The sequence below is a fragment of the Betta splendens genome, chromosome 10 (assembly GCF_900634795.4).
Source record: "Betta splendens chromosome 10, fBetSpl5.4, whole genome shotgun sequence".
NCBI classification, from domain to species: domain Eukaryota; kingdom Metazoa; phylum Chordata; class Actinopteri; order Anabantiformes; family Osphronemidae; genus Betta; species Betta splendens.
Window position 1 is genome coordinate 5956697 of NC_040890.2, and position 21852 is coordinate 5978548.

The 21852-nt window shown below is 43.2% G+C and overlaps 2 protein-coding genes across 6 annotated transcripts in view; one reads left to right on the forward strand and one right to left on the reverse strand.

Annotated features, from left to right (window-relative positions):
- aff2 (AF4/FMR2 family, member 2) overlaps positions 1 to 10029 on the forward strand; it is a 104484-nt gene extending 94455 nt beyond the window's left edge. For all 5 annotated transcript variants that reach the window (XM_029164480.3, XM_029164479.3, XM_029164477.3 and 2 more), the window contains exons 21-26: positions 588 to 724; positions 3522 to 3593; positions 3998 to 4091; positions 4784 to 4836; positions 5830 to 6053; positions 6154 to 10029. In XM_029164480.3, coding sequence (XP_029020313.1) covers positions 588 to 724; positions 3522 to 3593; positions 3998 to 4091; positions 4784 to 4836; positions 5830 to 6053; positions 6154 to 6275 — 702 coding nt within the window. In that variant the 3' untranslated portion in view covers positions 6276 to 10029. The remainder of the gene's footprint in view (positions 1 to 587; positions 725 to 3521; positions 3594 to 3997; positions 4092 to 4783; positions 4837 to 5829; positions 6054 to 6153) is intronic.
- Positions 10030 to 14001: 3972 nt separating this feature from the next.
- On the reverse strand, positions 14002 to 21388 carry ids (iduronate 2-sulfatase). The gene is made up of 13 exons (XM_029164755.2): positions 21222 to 21388; positions 20652 to 20788; positions 20395 to 20572; positions 20147 to 20235; positions 19383 to 19583; positions 18291 to 18461; positions 18080 to 18206; positions 17539 to 17697; positions 17053 to 17159; positions 16056 to 16169; positions 15516 to 15626; positions 15209 to 15334; positions 14002 to 15116 (listed from the first exon to the last, which is right to left on the reverse strand). Exons 1-13 carry the CDS (start codon positions 21292 to 21294, stop codon positions 15033 to 15035), a joined length of 1677 nt encoding a protein of 558 aa, XP_029020588.1. The 5' UTR covers positions 21295 to 21388; the 3' UTR covers positions 14002 to 15032.
- Between the last annotated feature and the right edge of the window lie 464 nt (positions 21389 to 21852).

Consider the following 21852-nt stretch of genomic DNA (forward strand, 5'->3'; position numbering starts at 1 on the left):
ACAGTCACACACACACAGGTTCCACAGAATTATATTCACACCTTCATATTCATGCACAGGCAGGAGGCAAAGAAAGACAGATGGTTGGATGCACACAGAGGAGCAACACACAAAGTTAACATCCACAGTACCATGTCGTCTAGACCGTAATTATGTGTGTGTGTGTGTGTGTGTGTGTGCCGAGTCTTCAAAGAATGAAAATCTATTTCATATCAAGGACTGTACTGTATAATTTGTGTTATTTATTGCACCATTTGTCTCAAAGGGAACATTGCATTCAAGGACTGACGATCTCTGCAAGATTATACAATATCAACAGAATTATCTGATCCTCCCCGAACAATGAAATGAGATTTATTTAACTTATTTATCTTATGTTTATGCGTTGTTTCCTCAAATTTATCTGGGGATTTGCATCTTAGCAGGAGATTATTCAAAGAGAAGACTTTACGCCTGCCACAATGCAGTTAACACATTCCTCATTCATTCATGGCTTTACTCTGCCTACTGTTACATTTCTGTTCATTCTTCAAACTGTTATCCTCAGTCACTCACTGCCTTCTCTCTTTTTACCTGTTTACTTATAGATGGACAAATTTGGCAAAGCTGTGAACTACGCAGACGGTGCCCTCTCCTTCATAGAGTGTGGAAACGCTATGGAAAGAGATCCACTGGAGGCTAAATCACCGTATACCATGTACTCTGAAACTGTGGAGCTGATCAGGTATAGATGGATACAAGAGATATACAGTAAAACATTAATATAATAATAATCAATAATAATAATTTCACTCACTCATTTACAGAACATATTTTTCTTCATAAATTCACTTCATAGTCATCACTGTTTATTTTGCTGTAAGAAACTTTAAGAAAATAAATCCTGTCAGTCCCAGTTGTTATTATAACAAGCAAACCTGCAAAGCTTCAGTGAACAGGATGCACAGATGCATAAACATCACTGTGACCTTGAACACAGCAGCAGACCAGCAGGAACAAGTGTACAGCGCTATCTGGACTATGTGAGGCCTTCAGCTACAGCATACCATATACGAAAATGTATTCAATTCACCAAAAAAGTTTAAACAAGTAAAATATAATACAGTACAAACATCACAGCTGTAACAAAATAATGTAGGGTTGATTATTCTGAAACTGTAACAATGTTCATCTACAGTACTGTAAATGGCTTTGATAACACAGGTTCTGTTAAACATATCGGTGAATTTGTATAATTTAAAATGGTACTTTGTCTTATTTGTATTTTTATATTACTTATTCTAAAATCAGTAAACTGGATACAGTTTTTTCAGACAGACATTAAGAGAAACATACAGTAGCATTGGGAAAGCTGCTCAGTTAAATAACTGTTGGCTTATCTCCCAACTCTCATGCTTAGCCAAAGTGCTATAGTCATTAGATTAGCACAAACTAAATAGCTAGTGCTCCATGTTAAGTGCTTTTGAGAAGATCATAGAACCTGGTTTAATGCCACTGCTGTGAATGTACAGTACTGGACATCAGAGCACATCACAGCAGTGTCCAAATTAACACAAGGTTAGAACTTCAGTCAGGGTTCAGTTTCAGACATCCATCTAGTCTTTTTGCTTCCTGTGTATCCGCATTTCAGAGAGCATTCTGTTGTTGGTTCTTCATTATGATGACTCTCTTGTTCACTCTGCAACAGGTGACCCATTTAGAACAAATCAATGGTTTGTACAGAGCAGCGAGTCGAATGCCTAGTCCTTTGGTACCACTGCCCTGCTTGTTTTCTAACGATCTCTGCCCGAGCTACAGCTGATTGCCTGGATCAAGGCGTGTTCAGTCAATCAGAGGCTGCATAGGTAAGGTGCATAGGCATGGTGAGGATCAGGGCAGCGGTACCAGGACTACCCCTGATATAAAGAGCATCAAGAGCATATAAAGAGAATACCCCTGATATGATATATATTTGCATTAAATATTTACTTAATTTTAAAAATTATTGTTTACATAATTTATTGTGTTTTTTCAAAGGGGAATTTGATATCTATTAGATTCACTGGCTGACTAAAACTGATAGTTCCAGACATATACAGATACAGACACTGGGAAATCATCATTTACTTCCACCGAGACTCTACTGTACATCTGGGGGCTGTTTCTAGAGAAATGATTGTGTAAATAATAATAATAATACATTCCATTTGAGACACATCTCAAAGTGCTGCAGTTTAGTTTGGCCCAAAAGCTCTGATAAATAAATAAGTTTTAGGATCAGATGTGAAAGCATTTACAGTCTGTGGCATTCTCAGTGGCTCCGGGAGAGCGTTCCACAGCCTGGGTGCCGCTGAGCAGAAGGCCTGCTCTCCCATAGTATAAGATGTGCTGACACAGAGCGAAGGTTGCGTACGGCTGTATATGGAATAATGAGTTCTCTGAGGTACAGAGGGGCATCACCATAAATGCACTGCTGGGTAAGAAGGGCAAGCTTGCAGTCAATTCTAAGAGAGACCGGGAGCCAGTGGGGGATTTGAGAATGGGTGTAATATGACTGTATTTACGCGCCCTCATCAGGATCCTGGCAGCACTGTTTTGGATATACTGTACTGTACTTTTGAAGGGTATCAAGCTTTCCCTTGTTATGTTAATCATAACCATTAAATATGTGATCATGTGCAACAACTAACGAAAGCTGCTTTGAACATTTGACACTAAACTCTCCTGGCAGCTGCACAGAACTGAACTGTGTTCATGAGGTGACAGTGTACAGTATGTGCTCACATGCAAAATAACAACATCACCGCCTTTTATTGGATTATACATTTCTAATACTGATCACTGTTACGCTGTAGAATCCGCTCCTGTCTGTCAGCACTGCTAATGTGAGATTGCAGACAGGCTGACAGGCTGTGTTGGGGAAGATAGTGCTCAAGTCCAGCTTGTCTGTGCTTATCCAGCACTCTGAGGTGTCCTTGAGCACAACCCTGAATGATTACCAGCTGCAGGCCTGATGATCAGGGAGCACGACCCCTGACCTCCCAGCGGAGGAAAGCAGGGGACCACGCAACAATTTTCCTGCAGAAATCAATAACGTGAAAAAACAATGTAAAGGCATGACTGGTCTCTATTGATTCGCCTTTACCTGAATTTAGCTTTGACACTGGACTGAGTTACAAAGAGCCACAGCTGACCTCCACAGCATTTTAAATGCCTAATAAATAACCAATAAAAGCGCCATCCCTTCACCTCATGCAACACTAACATGCAGCTTGTCCTGCCTGAGGGCACCTCAGCACCGTTCACCCCAGCTGTCAGGGAGATGAAGGAATAATTCGCTGACTGCTTGTCACTGAGTCGCTTCAGATTGTTTATGTTCAGAAAGAGAAGCTCCAGGAGTTACTTTAACCTTAATATTTTAATTAAGTTCTACCTTCAGGTTAGAAGTTTAGTTGTTACGATGAAAGTGAGAAGTTTTTTTCATTTCAGCCCTAAATCAGTGGAAATGTCAGCGGAGCAGTAATGACTTTGGTCCTCTGCAGGTATGCCATGAGGTTGAAGAACTTCACCAGCCACTCAGCCACCGTCGCCGAGAGAAAGCTCGCTGTGCTGTGGTACGAGTCTCTTCTTCGTCTCCTCCTTCAGAAGCTGAGCCATGCTTTTAGAAATGCTGGGGTCATGAGTTTGCAAGTGCAATAAATTAAACAATCCATCATCGTTATACAGAATCTTAGTTCCTTTGAGTGTATTTTGTGCAGTAATTAGATTGTTCAGCATTTTTCTTCCATGAGCCGTGAGTTTGACACTTAACAACCAAACATGTGGGTATTTTATATTTTCACAGACTAGAACATTTCACACATTCTGTGCATTCACACAATCCATTTGTAGTCGTGGGGCACGTTTCAAGTCCTCATGCATTTTGTGTGGACGACATCAAAATAACGTCGAGGATGGAGCTTTAAAAGGGAATCTGTCCAGAGGATTCATCTGCCTTCTAATGTTTTTGTTTCCATAGTAACCGCTGTCTGTCTCTGCTGTATCTGAGGATGTTCCATCTGAAGAAAGACCACGCTGTCAAGTACTCGCGGTCGCTCATGGAGTACTTCAAGGTAACACACACAGACACAGAGTTCATTTCCTTCCCCGCTCATTCTCTCCCTCTGTGGTTGAAAAACAACCAAAGCCAATTACAGTGGCCTCAAATAGTCCATTTCATATTCATTTTCATGCTGCCTGTGCATTAACTTTGCATGACGTTAGTAAAATCCATTCTTTCTCTTTGATATTAATTTATTAATTAGCTCCATCAATCATCGCAGTGGATTGTTAGGGTTTAATGTGCTTGTTTTGATTAATTATGTTTAGTTTAATTAATTACTTAGGCTGTCATTATCACAGTGCTGCATTTGTATTGATGGGATTGGATTCGGGAAGTGACTGACTGGCGGTTTAGCAGTTTTGTGTGCGCAGACTGTGTACATTCAGTGTGTGTTGACACAAAGACAAGAAATCACTGAGAGAGGTTTTATATGAATGTAAAATGATGCAACATTGAACATGTGAGAGTTTGAACTACTCCTCAATAAATAACATTTATTCATCATTCATTAGTTATTGTATAGAGCAACATGCTTACAGGAATTAACCACACATCATCAGCCTGGTTCCCCTGTGTGACTGTAGTTAATACATCCTTTGGCAGGCACATTATTATGTATATGTATTATATATGTCATTGTCATATAGGCCTTCCTTTATATACTGCATCAAATGAAGCAGATCCTGTTTCTGTGTGACATAGAATTCAGCCAAGAGTTCCCACCAAGCACCTTCTCCCTGGAGGACCAATGGGAAGTGAGTACACACACACACACACACACACACACACACACACACACACACACACACACACACACACACACACACACACACACACACACACACACACAGTATCAAGCCCCTTCATTCACCTAGATAATTGAGAATTTATAATTCACTGGAGCTCTGCTGCAAAATACCACGCCGCCCCTGACAGCCACTTGCTCAAACAAACCCCTCAGGAAGCAAATAAAGGGATTGATTTGTTGTAGATGTGAGGAGAAGACTGGAGGGGCTTGCAGAGTGCAGGGCGAGAAGGAATGATGGAGGGAGTGATGATAGATGGAGGTGAAGGGGAGTGGAGGAGCTGTGAATGTGAAGCTAATGACTTTGGACAGCTCTGATGCTGCACAACAGCAGGACTGGAGCTCAGAGTGTGTTTGTGTGAAGCAGCGAATCCGGCACAAGTCGCTGGGTCAGCGAGGGTCAAGGCCACATCACAGACGTTACATCACCACATCGCACCCCGCCGTGCGTGGCAGGGGGAGCAGTTATACTGTACTAACCTGACCACTGGAGCTGTGCAGTGGACATGAGAAATGATCTCAGTATTGTTCTAGTTTCCTGCACAGTTGAAGACAGAGCAGAGTGTTGTGTTAGATCACCGTTAACAGACTGAATCTTTGTTTGTTTTAGTTTCTGTAGTTTAGGCTACGCTAACAGTGCAGATCACTTTCTATTAAGGCTGTATCAGTTTACCATCCTGTAGGTAACGTAGCGGCAGCTTTAACATCTTTTCACTGAATATGCACTCGAACAAACTCTGCTGAGTAAATACTGCAGACAATTATTTAATTCTAATAACTGCATAAATACTTGTCAAATACTTGGCCTGAGGCCCTCTTAAACGTGAACCCCTGGTGAGTCAGTGGTGACAAGTGATTTCAAAACCACCCCAGCTTTAGAATCTGTGTGAACGTCAGGTTCCCACGTGGCACCTGACACCAACTGCTTTTCTTTTTTTTCCAGAGTCAATGGGACTCCGTCTCCTCTCTCACTTAGTCCTTCCCCAGCCAGCAGTGGAGGAGGGGGCGCCGGAGGAGGGTCTGGGGGCGCACCGGGGTCGTCGGGCAGTGTAGCTATTCCGCAGAGGATTCACCACATGGCCGCCAGTCATGTGAACATCACCAACAACATCCTGAGGAGCTACGAACACTGGGAGACGGCTGACAGACTGGCCACTGACAGCCAGGGTGAGACAACAAACACACACAATTGTGCCTCCTGACAACTGTAGCCTCCTCAAAAAAAGGCTAAACTGTGCTTACTCTGTGTCTCCCTTGCCCCCTGTAGAGTTCTTCCAGGAGCTGGACTCAGTGATGGAGCCGCTGAGTCAGCAGAGCAGCATGACTGATCTGGTCCGATACATCAGGCAGGGACTCCACTGGCTCCGCATAGAAGCTCACCTGCTGTAAAGACTGGACCTGAGCCAAACGTTTTTAAAGACAAATATGCCTGGGAACTAGAACTGGGATAGCAAGTAAGATACAGGGCGATGCTTCACCCCCCACTGGGAACCTCCAAATCCACTATCATATAATGGTTCAGACTGGGTGGATTAATTGGGTTGTTCACCTACATTTAGAACTGAACAGAGGACTTTGGCACTAAATCATAGAATACAAATTAGCATATGAAAAATATGGTTGTTATTTGAATAGATAGACGATTAAAATGTGTGTTACAGTTGAAATCATGAATCTGGGGACTAATACAGTGCAACCTGGATCAGTGCTTGAGTCAGAGACATGAAGAGTGTTACAATACATGACCAGGTTGGAGTCCAGAGCGTCAACAGCTCAGCAGAACCAGCAGCCACTTCACTGGTGCCACAAATCAGAGCCATTCAACAAAGCATCAGTCTGGTTCTTCTCTTACTGGTTAAGGGCTTCTGTGAAATTCCACTCAGTTCTAGTTCCCATAGTAACCCACCCACTACGGTGTCAAACACTTACGAGGGGGAGAAAACTACAAGATCCAGTATGATTTGACTCTAATTAAGCCCCCACCCACGTGCAGATCAAGTAAACAGGGTGAAAATCACATCGGCTTTTCTGTCCAGATGTCAAACAGTCTGCGACTTTGTACAGCTCCTAATGAGATCAAACCATCCACCGGGGCTCTTGTAGTCATTTCCCAACATTTGTGGTGTCGTGTTGTTAGTGTGTGTACGTGTACAGCTGATTGTCACGTCTATTTCAACCATCAGCCAACTGGACGATACGATGTTCGTGTACCATAATGTACAGACTGTGACTCCTAAAAGCAGTGTTGTTTTTTTAGTGTCTTAGCAAATGGTTTGATGTGAATGAACGATAGTGTGAAACAGGAACAGAAGGTTTGTGTGTGTGTGTGTGACTGTGTTTGTGTGTGTGTGTGTGTCAGTTTATTAGGTACTAATCCTGCAATAAGCTCCTGAAACTGTTCAGATGAGCTGGACTGTGCTGCGCTGTAAAGAAACCATTACATAAAGCAGCTCCACTCATGTAATGGGGTGGACAAAATAATAGGAACACCCACAGCGCAGTACGATTCCACTGGCTTAGTGTAATAATCTGACAGATGTGTGTGTGTATAAGCTACAGCTGCATTTACACAGCACCAAACATCCAAACTCACCGTAGCACATGAAGTCAACTCTCATCTGCTTCACCGTGCTGTACTTATGGCTGGAGCCTCAGACCCAGCTGTCACCAGAGCGGGAGGCGGGTCCACTGTGGACAGGTTCCCAGTCCATTACAGCAGAGACGACCATCACACCTACAGGCCATTTAGAGTCGCTAGCTCTCCTCATCAGCGTGTGTGGGGGTGTGGGCGGAGGCTGGAGCAGCAGCCCACACCAGCACGACCACACGCTGACCCACACACAGCGAGCGCCACCGTGCCAAGCTTTCCTTTTTTTAATTCATCCGTCCTTTTACGTTTAGGTTCACTCGACCATCGCTGAATGTGTATGGACGACATCGCAGATGTGAAAGGTAGTTTTCACTTTGACAAAAAAGAAACTCAAGTGCCTCTATTTGTGTCCAGTGGGAATTGCTCTATTTATTTAACAACAAAGAATGAATCTAAATGATTTTCCATACCATATTGGTATAAATATGAGATTGTTTTTTCGTAAACTCAAATGTTTCCATGAGCTTTTGACTGGCGTTTATGACGACACCAGGGTTTGGCTTTAAAAAAATGTGTGATTTATTGTGTCAAATTTGCATCAGTTGCAGTTTTTTTCTTGATGATTCGAGCAAGTAATGGTTTGTCTGAAATGCCTGAAAAATTAAAACCATCGCATGCAATAATAAATATTAGCTTCAGACCAAGCTACTTGTGTCCATTTTGGAGAAAAAAAAAGATGTATTTATTGTTGCCGAGTCAGTTACAGTGAGAATGTTCTCCATCACCTAAAAATACAGAGCTGCTTTGAATGCACCGCACTGAACTGACAGCCTGACGGAGGCAGGGACGTCCAGCAGCATCACACGTCACAGGGAGTTCTAGGAAACGGTTAGCTTAGCTTAGCATAAAGACAGCAGCGCTAAAGCGAACTCAGCTATCGCGTCACACATACAGTAGTTTGGGTTTAGGTGATTAATGAAAACCACTGGATCCATTGAAGTGTTCTGTTTTGACTTTATGTGTGTGATTCTGATGAGCAGACACACGTTTTACTGCCACAGGAGCGTGTCCTGAATGTGACGGCACACTGATGCAGTCAGACAGAACAGAGCTGCACTGCAGACGTCAGCATCAGCCTTATGATTTAATCATTTAAGGCACTGTCACTAAAATCAATAGCAGCCAGTCAGGTTTTATTCAGTGTCCAGACACAAGGAAGTCAATGTTTCCAAAAATGTCCAGCTATTTAACAGATGCTGCTTTTTTATCTAAAAGCCTGAAATTCTTCCTTTTACTGAGCACTGGATAGATACAATTTGCCTTTTACATGTTTTGAAGATGAGTTGATAAAAGGACAAATTAGCAGCATCTCACAATCCACTGAACAGCAAACAAACAACACCTTCCACTGAGTCTAATTCAGTGATGTTTTGTTTTATGGTGAAGCAGTGATGTTACTTTGTTCTGGTCAACATGCAGCAACATATGATAAATAAATGATATTGTATGATACTGTAAACCTGATGTGGCGATAACATCATCAGAAACGTCTGAATGTCGCAGCTTCTGTAAAATTCATTCATTTATCTGAAAAAGTCAATATGTTGCTTGACTCCCCAGCACGGACTTTTATTGCGCTGACAGATTATTTAATATCCCATTAGCTCCTGTTACATTATCACAGTTGTCAACTTATTTATCAGAGACAACAGTGACAGAGACACAACGCTGCTGCTGGTGTGATTACAATCAGGAGATTAACAGACTTAACAGCAGATGGTAAGAAGCCGATAAAACACGGATAATCTCACCCGTAGTGATGAGAGTCTTTAATATTTGTTTGTCAGAAAATCACAGACACCATTTACAGTAGTTTATAAAAGTTGCCAATTAGCAGTATTCATGAGAAACACACTTTACGAACATTAGGGTCACGCAGAGAGAGTATTTGAGAGAAATAGAAGTGAATGAGGGGAGACATTAATAAACTACATCAACGAAATTTGTTAATAAATATATTTCTTAGTCACTTAATTATTGTAAAACAAGAGCAATATTTGACATTTTGGAAGATCCAGAACAATTATATTAATGCCAAGAGGACAGTTTACTGAAATGAAATAGCCTGAACTTAATTAACGCTCCATAAAAGCTGACATTGTCATATGGACACAACACAACATCATCTACTGTATGAGCTTTGGAGCGACAGTTAGTTCGATTCGGGTCTTTAGACGCAGCATCGCGCTGCCGCTGATCCAGTCTGACAGATCTGTGACGTGCATCACTGGCTAAACACAACGTTTCAATGGTTTCTATACAGCAACATGTGAGAACACGTCTGTCCAGCAAGGATTACATAGTATTTTTTAAATGTGTTACACAACTTCAGCTGTTTCTTCTGTTTCTATCAGTGCTATCTTTGGGCCTTTTCTATGGTTCTTTTTATAATGAAGTTGTTCTATGTGATGATGAGAAGTTGTGATGCAGTTTCATTGTTTTTAAATATTTAATGTCTCTAAAATATGGATTAAAATCTGTTTGAACCAGTGATCCTGCTGCTCTTGTTGTCTTTGTTGGAACTTTGGAAAACATCAGTTTTGAAGTTGGCTGCATGCCAAACACTGGATTTCCATTTTCCTGCCTATTTTAAATTGTATATTTAATAGAAGTAGCAAAATGGAAAACTTCCCCCCACAGGGTCAAATATTATGAACTTCATGATAATAGCATGAATTGGCATGAATTGTGAAATCCTTTCAGATTTCACATCAAGAACCAGTTCCAAGTACAGTGTGACCCCATCCATTGAGTGGACTTCATGTATTACATTAGAAGAGTGGGCTCCTCTCATTGCACTAATGAAATCTTCTCTCGACATCACAGCAACTATCATCCCACTCCACCATGCACGAGTAATTCACTGACTGCTGCCATGCATTAGAATTGAGGAGAGAAGAAGGTCTGGAGCAGGAAGGAGACGGACGAAAAACTAACGACTAAGACAAGGAGACGTGTTCAAGCCCGAGTTAAATTTACATATTTTCAGAGACATTTTAGCTATGAAGTGGCGTTAGAGGAGGCACATTGAAGGTTTTAATGTGTCAGGCTGTGTTTAGACAGATGATATTGGTGGCTTGGTGAGAGGAAGGTCCCAGGTTCAGGCCCACCAGAGTGTGTGTCCTTACACTTACACTTATTGTACTGTAGCTCCCCGGGCGCCGCATTGTGGCTGCCCACTGCTGCCTCAGGGATGGGTAGAAATGCAGAGGGTAATTCCCTCAATGTGGGATTAACAAAGTTCAATTATTATTATTATTATTATTATTATTATTATTATTATTATTATTATTAGTAGTAGTAGTAGTAGTAGTAGTAGTAGTAGTAGTAGTAGTAGTATTACTGCTAATATTAGTAGTAGTAGTAGTAGTAGTAGTAGTAGTAGTAGTAATACTACTACTACTACTAGTAGTAGTAGTAGTAGTAATACTACTACTACTACTACTACTACTATTACTACTACTACTTTTATTATTACTATTATTGTTATATTTCATCTACTGGAACCATAAACAAACCTCAGTGTGGATTTGGGATAAACATCCACTTAACTAAAAAGCGCTGAATTATTTACTCATTATTTATAAGTATTACTCAATCTGTAATTGGAATTTGGAAAGCATTAAAGGACGCAGTTCGAAAGGTCGGCTTTGGATGTAGAAGATCCAGGTTCAAAGCTGGTTTCATTCTCCATGTTCTTCCTTTCTACAGTAAAGGAAAACAGCAAAAAGATTAATTTCAACTAAGTTGAACCAGCAGCATTCCTCTACTTACAGTAAAATTATTTATTATTTTACAGCTACATTTTCATCCAGCAGCCTGTGGTTGCAGTAACTGGCATCTGAGTGAACCACAACACACCCGACGCTTGATTACAGCCATTCAGCTTCATTAGAACAAAGCCTTTCTGAAAACACGCGTGCTCCGCGTTCGCATGCGGCGCGGCAGTTGTGAAGCTTCCCCCTTCGCTTAAACACGTGGCGATGAACGCAGGCTTCTCTGCAGCTCACAGCTACAGAAACACTAATGAGGGAAGAGCTCGTCAGCTCTAATTGAATGAGTCCTGATTAAGCTGATTTCACACTGACAGCCAACATATCACATCTTGTCCAACGTCTAATTGGCTGCTTCCTCGATGGCAGCACATGCTCTGGTGATGCAGATGTCTGCACCGAGGGTCAGGAAACACTGGAGCGCGGCGGCGGAGTCACGGAATCGAACCGAATTAGCATGCGAGAAAAGGAAAAGGCTCAGCTTCACGCTATCACACCCTTTGTTTCACAAGATTCAGCCAACGACGTGAAGTCACCTTGTGTAAATACCCGCGTCGAGGATAATATATGTGCGGATGAGCTCCTCTGTGGAGGTTCCCTTAAACTGCTGTGATGAGCGACCTCACGTGTGGAACAGGAAGCGAGGACGGGTCGAAGCGGTGGCACCTCCACCATGCGTTCTTCTTCATGGTCGGTGTTAATTTGAATGGTTTCTGTCAAGTTAATGAGAAGTGATGGTTATTCTGCTTTTTTAGATTTCTGTCTTAGAAAGTGTTCATTAATTGGTGAGTGAGGGAGAAGCCGACACCCTAAACACTGCAAGACCAGACCAGGTCAATGAGATCCTGGAACACTTGCAGCTCACGCGTCATTTCCTAGTAGGAAAAACACGATCAACTTGGCCTTAGAAAACAGTGTAAGCAGCAGTGGCCTCAAACACATAGACGGCATCTTCTAAATTAATTTGGGTGTTCTGGGAGCAGTTCCAGTGAAAAACTGCTCCTCTGAAACCAGTTGTCAAGTCTTTGAGAATGCGGAGTAAAAAAAAAAAGGCAAAAGAATTCTATTCCTGGATTCATGTGTACACACACACACACACACACACACACACACACACACACACACACACACACACACACCTTGACTGGAACTCCAGTGGTGAAGCAGCTGAGGTAAGCGTTTTTATTTGTTTTTACACACACACACACACACACACACACACACACACACACACACACACACACACACACACACACACACACACACACACACACCACACACACACACACACACACACACTTTCCTCCGCTCTCTAATGTAATTGTGTATGTCGCCAACGTAAACAGAAAGCCAGTGTGACCTGCCAGAATATGAGCCTATAGCAGTAATGCGATTACCGGCGTATGAAAGATAATGATAAACGATGAGAGCGAGACAAAGACAGAGTGGATTGGAGAGAAAGAGCAGGTAAAGAGCAGCGGAGGAACAGCAGTAAAAAAAAGTGAAACTAAAAAAAAAAACAGCAGGTAAACAATAAGGTAATTGCCATTACATCAATTTGATCGTGGTCAGAGATCACTGCTCATGATGATAAATATTGATCTGCTAAAACCACTGAGGCAGAAATATGAGCTGACATGAATACAGGGAGAGGAGAGTGGTTACAGCTGCACTGACTCAGACCCTCTCCTCCTGTTCATATATAAAGCCAGGCTGCAGGTGGGTTGGTGGGCCGCCAACCAATGCCCAGGCTGTCCTGTCCTGGAGGGATGGAACTAAATCTCATTTTTGTCTAAAAGCCGTCCCAATCAATAGCTGTGCGATGCCAGTAAATGAAAGTGTAAAGTGCAGTAAGAGCCTGCTCAGAGTGGGAAACACACATTATCATCACATTCAGCATTTTGTGCTTCCCTTCATTCCCTATGATCTCATGGTTTTCACAAACGAAGTTCAGTCGGCTCGTTCATTCATTACACTGACACATTTGAGAGCAGATCAAGAGACGCACAACTACAAGACATTGGCTCAAGTCTGAACCCTGGTGCATTCAAAGCACATGAAATGATGTCAGCGGAATGAAAATGGAAAAAGGAGGCAGAGGTGAAACTGGCTGGGGAGACGTGTCAAGTGCTTCCCTGCTCTTAGGGAAGTTTTTGATTTTTTCATTTGTAACATACCGACTTCGGCTTCAGTTCTTGCACATCTTTCTGCATGACTGCCCGAAAATTGACACAAGATCGAATTCACACTATTTCAAATGCAATTACAGGGCTTTTAACGTTTGTATTGCCTGGACGGACTGACTCTGTGGAAACACACACACACACACACACACACACACACACACACACACACACACACACACACACACACACACACACACACACACACACACACACACACACACACACACACACACACACGTCTGTCGAGTTTGATCCAGAAACCTCCAGCGCCGGAGCGCAGGCGTCTGCATCCTCTGTTCCAGAGGAGAGAAATGACAGAGGAAGGAGAGAAAACACTAAATAGACTGGCGAGTTCCCGGAGGAGCGCCCTCACTACTCTGCAGCTTTACACTTCTGCTGTGGGTGTGCAAAAAAGAAAACGGCATTGAAACAGAGCGGGTTGTGCAGACAGGCAGCAGAGTGTGTCGAGGTTTTGCACTGAAAGTTTGGAAAAAGACAGAACAAACTTTTGTCCCCTCATTGTTTTATTTTTTACAACTTAATCAGACTAGACATTAATATATTATCATGGCTTCTTTCCCAGCTTGAGATCTCAATTATTTGTTGAGCATTTATTTTTTATTTTCCCTTGAACAAAACTAGAGCTTGGGTGCAACAAGCTCATTTCATATTTAGCGTCTATATGGACGTTCTGTTTATTACTGGTCAGTGCTGGCGATGTTCCAGGCGTGTTGAACATATTACAAGCAGCAGATGTTCACAAAAGAGACACTCTGAAGTAGCAGGAGTACAATATGGAAAGTAATTCTTGCTTCAAAAAACTCGACCATCTAAGCTGAGACATGGGAAACAAAATGAGCCAGCTCAGAGTCTTCAGACATAAATCAACTCCACTGATTATACGATTCAACTGTATCTCACTACCACAAAGCCAGTGTGGCCTAAAAATAACCAGCGACAGACCTAATCTGTCACAAAGACACAAATGCCGCATTGTTTAACACTACAGTAGAAAACAAAAGAGCTGTTGCAGTGGAGTCTCCACACAAGACTGGATGATCAACAGCGCTGGAGAGACGACGATGCCAGCGTTCCTCAGAAGACACGACTCTATAGGCTTCTAATATGACGGAAGGGCTCGAACAGGGAGGAAGTAACGCTGCACCAGGTCACTCTTGCATTGGAATTTATGCATTTATGGTCCCTCGTGTAAAATACAAATGTAGCCAGTGTCCCTCTAGTTCCCTTTACTCCATGTCCATATTTCCCAGAACCCTTTGAGTGGAAGTGATGGCAGACATCGTACTGAGCCTTGAGTCTAGCCTCACATTGGCCTAAAGGCCTGAAAATACATCTGGCGTCATGAAGAACATGTCACTGAATAACCGCTGCTTATGTGTTTAAACAGTGTCTGACAGCACTTATTACAGGTTCAAGTAATCATAGTAAAAAAACAAAACAAAAAAAAACACAAAAACACTTTCTCTGTGGGTTTTTTTGCCATCAGTCCATCTTCCCTCCGTCTGTTTTATTACCGTCATCTTGGCTTCCCTGAATTCGTCTTCATCCCTGCAGTGAAGTAGAGGAGCTGCAGTTTCATTCTCATCTGCAGAGCCACAGTCTGGACGAGTTAGGGATGAAGCGAACATGCAGGTAAATAAACAAATGACAAGGAAACAACAGAATGATGTTACTGAAGAAACCCTGCCTTACAGGAGGGAGACCAGACTTCTTCGTCATAACGATGCTGTGGACAGAGTCATCGTAGACGTTGTTGTCTTCCCCGGGGTCGTCTGCCATCATGTACAACTCTCCAGCATGGATATCGGATACATTCACCTATATGAAGAGACAGAAACATGATAGACAATCGTCTCAGACTGTGCTAGACACCATGAAAGGATAAGTGCTAACGCGCGCACACACACACGCCTGAACCCGACTTCATCACACACACAGGAGAATAACAGAGAGGCAGATGATCATCATGCTGTGCTGCAATATGAAACACCTCGAGTACCTGAAATGTTTTAGGATTGAAGCCCAGCCACAGAGTGTATCTATAGTCCCAGCAGCGCAGCGAGTAGCCCATGACCTTTATGTCTTTGAGGTCCGGGAGGTCGGAATTCACCTAACGGAGAAATATTCAACTTTAAAAGGCGGCTGAAACCAGCAGAGCTCTGTAGAATGTAGAATCTCTGTAGAATCTGCGCCCAGTGCGGTCGAACCCGCGGCTGCCAACTCATCCAGCAGCGGCCGATGAGCCCGTCTCAGGCTGCCGACTCCACTGCACAGATTAACCTACAGCGTGTGCACTCATACTGCAGCTCCAGCAGAAGCAGAGGGGTCAAAGAGCTCTACACGAGCTCGCTCTGCATGACCTCCGCTAATTAAAAAAAAAAATACAACTAAAACTCTATTCTGACATTTTAAATGCAGCCCTATGCAAAAGTAGCAGTGTGACATGTTTAGAATAAACTTCAAACCTTTAATGACTTAACCTTTCGCCGGCTCATGAAAGCTCCCTAATTCGCTCCTCTAAACCAACGCTGCTCGCTACCTGTGGGGCATCAGCGGGTCGAGGGTACTGGCTGAAAGACACCGCCTCCTCGTTCACTCGCTCCCGGGATCGGAACGTGTAGGCGAGGTTCCTCCCTTCAGTGCACAGCTCCTCCTGAAAGCACGACAGCGGACGGAGGAGCAGAGGAAGTGAAATGTCAGAGGCAATTAGATCCCATTCATGTCAGGCGTGTTTCTGGAGCGTTTGCTTCTTGACTCATTATGTTTGCCTTCGTTAGTACAATGTCATTTGCGCCGCGTATATGAGGACCACTGAAAGGTCTCAGTTGTGTTCCTGTGGTATAATTGGTTTAAAATACGGAGTAATCAGCAGCGAAAGCAGAACTAAGAATTCACACGGCGTCTGAGTCATCTACTGTTGCCTTGTAACTCACATTTAAAATAGAGTTCCAACATGTGAACAGAAAGTGAAAATCACATTAGTTCCTCACATCCGTAAAAACACTAGCTGACCTACGCTCTGTGTGGCGCAAATTAATTTGAGTGCGTCGAGCGACCGGCGCCTTTAACGCAGCCGCGCACAAGCTGCGCCCCAGCGCGTAACAGCCATTTGAACAAAAGTGACCTGAATGCAGCATGAGGCCCAGCGGTGCTCGCGGTTAAATGCCAACATGCGCATGATGGAAATGTTAAGATGCCGCTGTTTAGCCAGCAGAATGTTTACCAGCCTGGCTCCACAGCATAGCACGTGTTTAGGGCCATTTATCCTCGGCAGATTGGGAATTTTAAAGAGAGCTTCAAAGCTATTCAGCAACAGCGAAAATCCCAACTCGTGGTGGTCCTGGAGGAGAGGATTCCTCCTCTGGGGACCATGAACGTCGGAACAAAAAGTCACGGCAATTCATCAAACATGCTTTGATATATTTCTGCCTGGACCACAGTGTGGCTACTACCACAGAACACCTCATCGTATTAATGCGTTATGAAAAGTAATGGTGCAGTAGGCGCAATTCATTTATGCATTTTCACTCTGATACCTGGAAGGAAACAGGAGGACAGGTTGGAGGTGCCGCCAGACCAGCCATATGGGCCACTGTGGGAAAAACATCCACCAACTCCACCATGTTTTGGATAACTTTGCCATCTGGAACACAGTAAGGTCAGACAGGCTTATTTTGTCACCGAGAGCAATATAGTCAAGATTTTAACCTAATTTTACTAGACATGCCAAGATTTCATCAGCATTGCACCATTTGCATTTGAAGTAAAATCTGTCCAGAGGCAAAATATCAAAGTGTATCCCTGTCTAAACACTTTGAATTTCCCTGTGTATATCAAAGACCTTATTAAAAGGCAAGTTGACTTAATCATAAATGTTTTAACAAGGTTCATATGAGCATATTAGGACAGAAATTTATACCGTATTTGAATTTCCTTTTTATCATTTGACACCGCTTTAGAGATGCACTCTAGGTTTCATATGATAGATAGGGATTCTGTCCATATGTGTAAAGAGAGCTTACTCTTAAAGTTATGCTCTTGTTTGGTTGAGACGTCAAGAAAAGGGAAAGTGGAGTCAGAGTGTGTGGTGATGCCAGGAACAAAGATGACAAGAGGGACGCGCGTTGTTACATCAAAGTTAGAGTACTTGGCCCATTCCCCGTGTTCTCCCAGTGACCAGCCTGCAATAATGGAGAAAAAGACCAATGAAAAAGCAAGAACACAGATTTAAATAAAAAACATTTCAAGAAGTCAATTCTACTGATTTCATCGCTCACTTTATGTTCAGAATTGCAGCATTTGCTGGATAAGCATCAAACAGTGAGAGTGAATTTACTCAAGTAGCCTTCACTGAAGGAGACATTAAAAGAAATTGAGTTTCCAAGTCACAAAGTTTAAGCAAAGTGAAAGGCTCAGAAAAAGAGCAGCACAAAAAAAAACGAGGCAGTGACAATTTATGCTGCTCCAACACTGCCACCTGGTGGTAGAAAGTTTAAAATGCACAAAACACAGCTATTTTTGAACAACCACTTAAGTCTGTTTAGCCATTCACAGTCCACTAACCGTGATCGGAGGTGAAGACCACCACAGTGTTTTCAGCCAGTCCCAGCTCATCAAGGGCACTAAGCAGCCGGCCGACCTGAGCGTCCATGTAAGACACGGCAGCGTAGTAGTGCTGGCGGATGCGGAGCTGAACGGTAAACACACAGCACTACCGTCAGATGAAGGACGCGCCATAAACAGGCTGGTGGACTTGACGGCCGACGGTTCACACCTGAAAGTCCTTAGGAATGGGTCCATAAGGGAAGCTGATGTTGAGCTTCTGCACATCGTCTCTCTTCCTCACATCCGTCCAGGGGTTGTAGGCCACAGGTGGAAGGTGTTTGGGGACGTCCGGGTCCGGGGCCAGCCTCATCTGTTCTATGGGGTACAGGCTCAGGTACTCCTGGAATATACAAACAACTTACAGTACAGGGTTATTGGAAACATTACTGAGCATCAGATGAAGAAAATAAATCATTTATTTACTGTCAATATTAACCACCTTTAAATGACTTGACTCTGGAAATAAAATATTCCTAAAACATTCATCTGATCCATCTTGACCCAAGAAGCTTAGAATTTAAGCCCTCCACAGGTCGTAAGACTTGTTGACGGTTTTATTCTTAATGCGGTAAAGGCACTAAATAGTTTTTTCTCTGACCACTAAAAGTTTAAAACTCAGTTCCTCGCTTTATCTTCAGACAAAGCGACTTTTACCGCTTCTGATTCTTTTGCTCCAGATTTTAATCCGGCTGAGCTCACAGCGTCTGGGGCAAATCAAGTGCAGGATCAATCACATTCCAACAAAGCGTCGGCCTGAGCGTCTCCCGCTTTTTTATCTCTCATTTTGTGGGAAACCTCTGGCGTCGTGACACTGATCAACGCTACGCCACTCGGCCCTCATTCAACTTCACATCCTCTTCTTCATTCAGGCAGAATCGTCTCATATCTTGATCAGTAAACTTCCAGTGCTTGCTTTAAAGATTCACATTTATTTTATTCATTTAAGAACTAGCCTCATATTACTCTTACTCACTCGTAGCCTTGGCTTTTTTTTTAAAAAACATCTGTAGTATTTTTGTCATATAGGATATCGACTGCTCTGTGGATTTAATGTACTTTCCTTTGGCAGGGTTACTACTATTATTTTGCTCAAACTGTATAGCTTTTTATTCCACAGCAGAAAAACTACATTTTTCATGCTACTTTTTCGTTCTTGCATTGCCTTACAGACAGCGATACTTCCAACTCCAGGCCAAATGAGGGTAAAGTGATGAAGCTACAGGATTTATATGTATAGAAAAAACAAGATTCATTTACGTACCTGTGGTATCCTGAAGGGAATGTGTGGTTTGTGGAAACCCACAGCTAAGAAGAAAGGATCGTGAGCGCTGACTCGACTCTTCAGCAGCCTCACTGCCTCGTCGGCGCTCTCCAGGTCGGGGAGCGTTCCCCCAGGCTGCTCTGTAACGTTCACCGCGCACAATAAGTTGGCATGAAGTTTACCGTCTTCTCCTTTGCACATCTGGAAGCACATTTAATCACATTTATGCCCATATTGAAAACAGCCATCCTTAAAAACAAACCGACTTTGCTCGGATCTGCCCATAGGGCAGAAGAGGGAGCAGAAACTTTGCACGTGACCTCTGTCAGCAGCAGAATAAAGAGCACAAAGCGCCCCAGAGGTGCCCCTGGGCCTCGTCATATCAGATTCAGCAGCAACCTTAGGAGGAATCCTCTACTTTGACAGTAACCTCTCCTCTAGTAAATGCCCTACAAACAATATAAAAAGCATTGGCCACATGGCTGGACAAGTATATGAGACCAAGTACTGCGAAATATGAGGTAAATGTAACTTACCTAGCTAGTCACGTTAACAGATGACCCTAAAATTTACAAATAATGTAAAGATAATTGACTGTGTGAACCACCCTCAACAATTCAATACTCATCACTATTCAGGCAATGAGAGAAGTGGTAACTGAGAGCTCCAGTACAGCGATGTTATAAACTGATCAACAACCCTTGTGTGTAGATTCTTACACGACACCACGCCTTGTCTTGCATGTACTGACGTATTCTTAATACCTTTTTCTTCTCGTACTTAAAGGAGGCTGGGTGGAAGGCAGGGACGGACCAGCTGTAGGGGTAGTCGTCACTATGGTTAGAGGCAATACCTGTGGGAAGAATACATGACACAATCAGAACAACAGTAACAATCAGATGGTCACTAAAATGTCAAGGTTTGAATTTACAGCAAATATCAACGTATCATCATATCATTTCATGCATAATGTTGTCCGTGTAAACATTTCTATAGAGCTTTTTGAGCGTACCTGGGTGAAATACTTTGCCCACAGACATGGTGAAATAACCTCTGGATTTAAAATACTGAGGCAAGGTGGTGTAGTTTCCAGAGTGGACTCTCCAGTAGGACTTGAAGTCATAGAGCCTGGTGGTGTCCGGCCTGCGACTGGTCAGCATGGACGTGCGACTGGGCGCGCACACGGCTTGCTGCGGGGGGGGGGGGGGGGGGGCTCGTGAGGAACACATCCACTCAAACAGCCGACCGCGAGCGTCACCAGCAGCTGACCTGTGCGTAGGCATTGACGAAAACCTGGCTCTGCGACGCCAGCTGGTCGACGTTGGGGGACTTGACCACGTGGTCCCCGTAGCAGCCCAGCGACGCGCGCAGGTCATCGGCCACGATGAGGAGGACGTTCTTCACACCTGGAAAGCGACGATCACCGTTAGTTCCTGTTTCAGCCGCTTCACGGTGGTTAAAGAAGCCGAATAAACTACGAGCCAGTTAAAAGTGCCCGTGGGTAAAATGACTGCAAGTCACAGTGAACGGTGGTACAGTAAGTGGCCAGCGAATGAGAAGGGAATTTAAACTAGCAGGTCTCACCTGCTTTGTCATTTTATTACTACATTAGATGTTATTGGCTACAAATCTGAACAGAAACTGTCAGATATTCTCAGACTCAACACAACAGCGCGAGTGAAAGTGTTCAGAGAGTTAAATTAACGTGGGGTTGCGTGACCGAGCGCCATTAAGTGGAGAAACAAGAACGCGACTGTATTAACCACTCATGTCAGCTGCACTAACTATATCATTACGCCAACTACACACAAGCGGAACACACGCGCTGCGTGACGTCACCTCTTCTGGCAAAAACAAAAGCCAGCGTTTGAAGAAGCAGGAGCAGGACGGAGACGCGACGCGTGTGCATCATGTTAACGTTGTAGGATGAAGTGAATCTAAATCTGAGGCATCCCGTCACACTGCTTGCTGTCTGTCTGTCTGTCTGTCTGTCTGTCTGTCTTCACACGCGCATGAACACAAGTCAGTGTGTCGTCTTTAAATTGAAAAACTTCCTGATTGTTGCGTCACACGACTGCTGTGTATTTATTGGCCTGTTGCTTAGACGTCGCCCCGCCTTAAGCTGTCAATCATATTTGACGATTAGACATTAGTCTCGGCAATTAGAACTATACTAGCAATTATAGTAATAATTACTAAAAATATTATTTTATTCTAATGTACTTTATATTTAGATTTATTATCTTTTGTCATTGAAAAAGTAGGGAAGTAGGTGCAGGTAGAAACAGAAGGGATGAAACAATAATAACTATTGGATTTGGACACTCATGTACAGGACCAGTGATTCTCAACTGGGAACGGTGAGGAAATGTATGAACCCGGAGGGAACCGACGCAAACACAGGGAGAACATGGAAACTCCACACAGAAACACCTGGGCCTTTCTTATTGGTTGATTTAGGTTTGTTCAT

Coding starts and splice junctions, on each gene's coding strand:
- ids (XM_029164755.2), bottom strand. CDS start 21,294: ATGATGCACACGCGTCGCGTCTCCGTCCTGCTCCTGCTTCTTCAAACG. Junction 20,236..20,394: donor GGGCAAAGTATTTCACCCAG/GTACGCTCAAAA, acceptor TTCTTCCCACAG/GTATTGCCTCTAACCATAGT. Junction 19,584..20,146: donor TTAAGTACGAGAAGAAAAAG/GTATTAAGAATA, acceptor ATGTGCTTCCAG/ATGTGCAAAGGAGAAGACGG.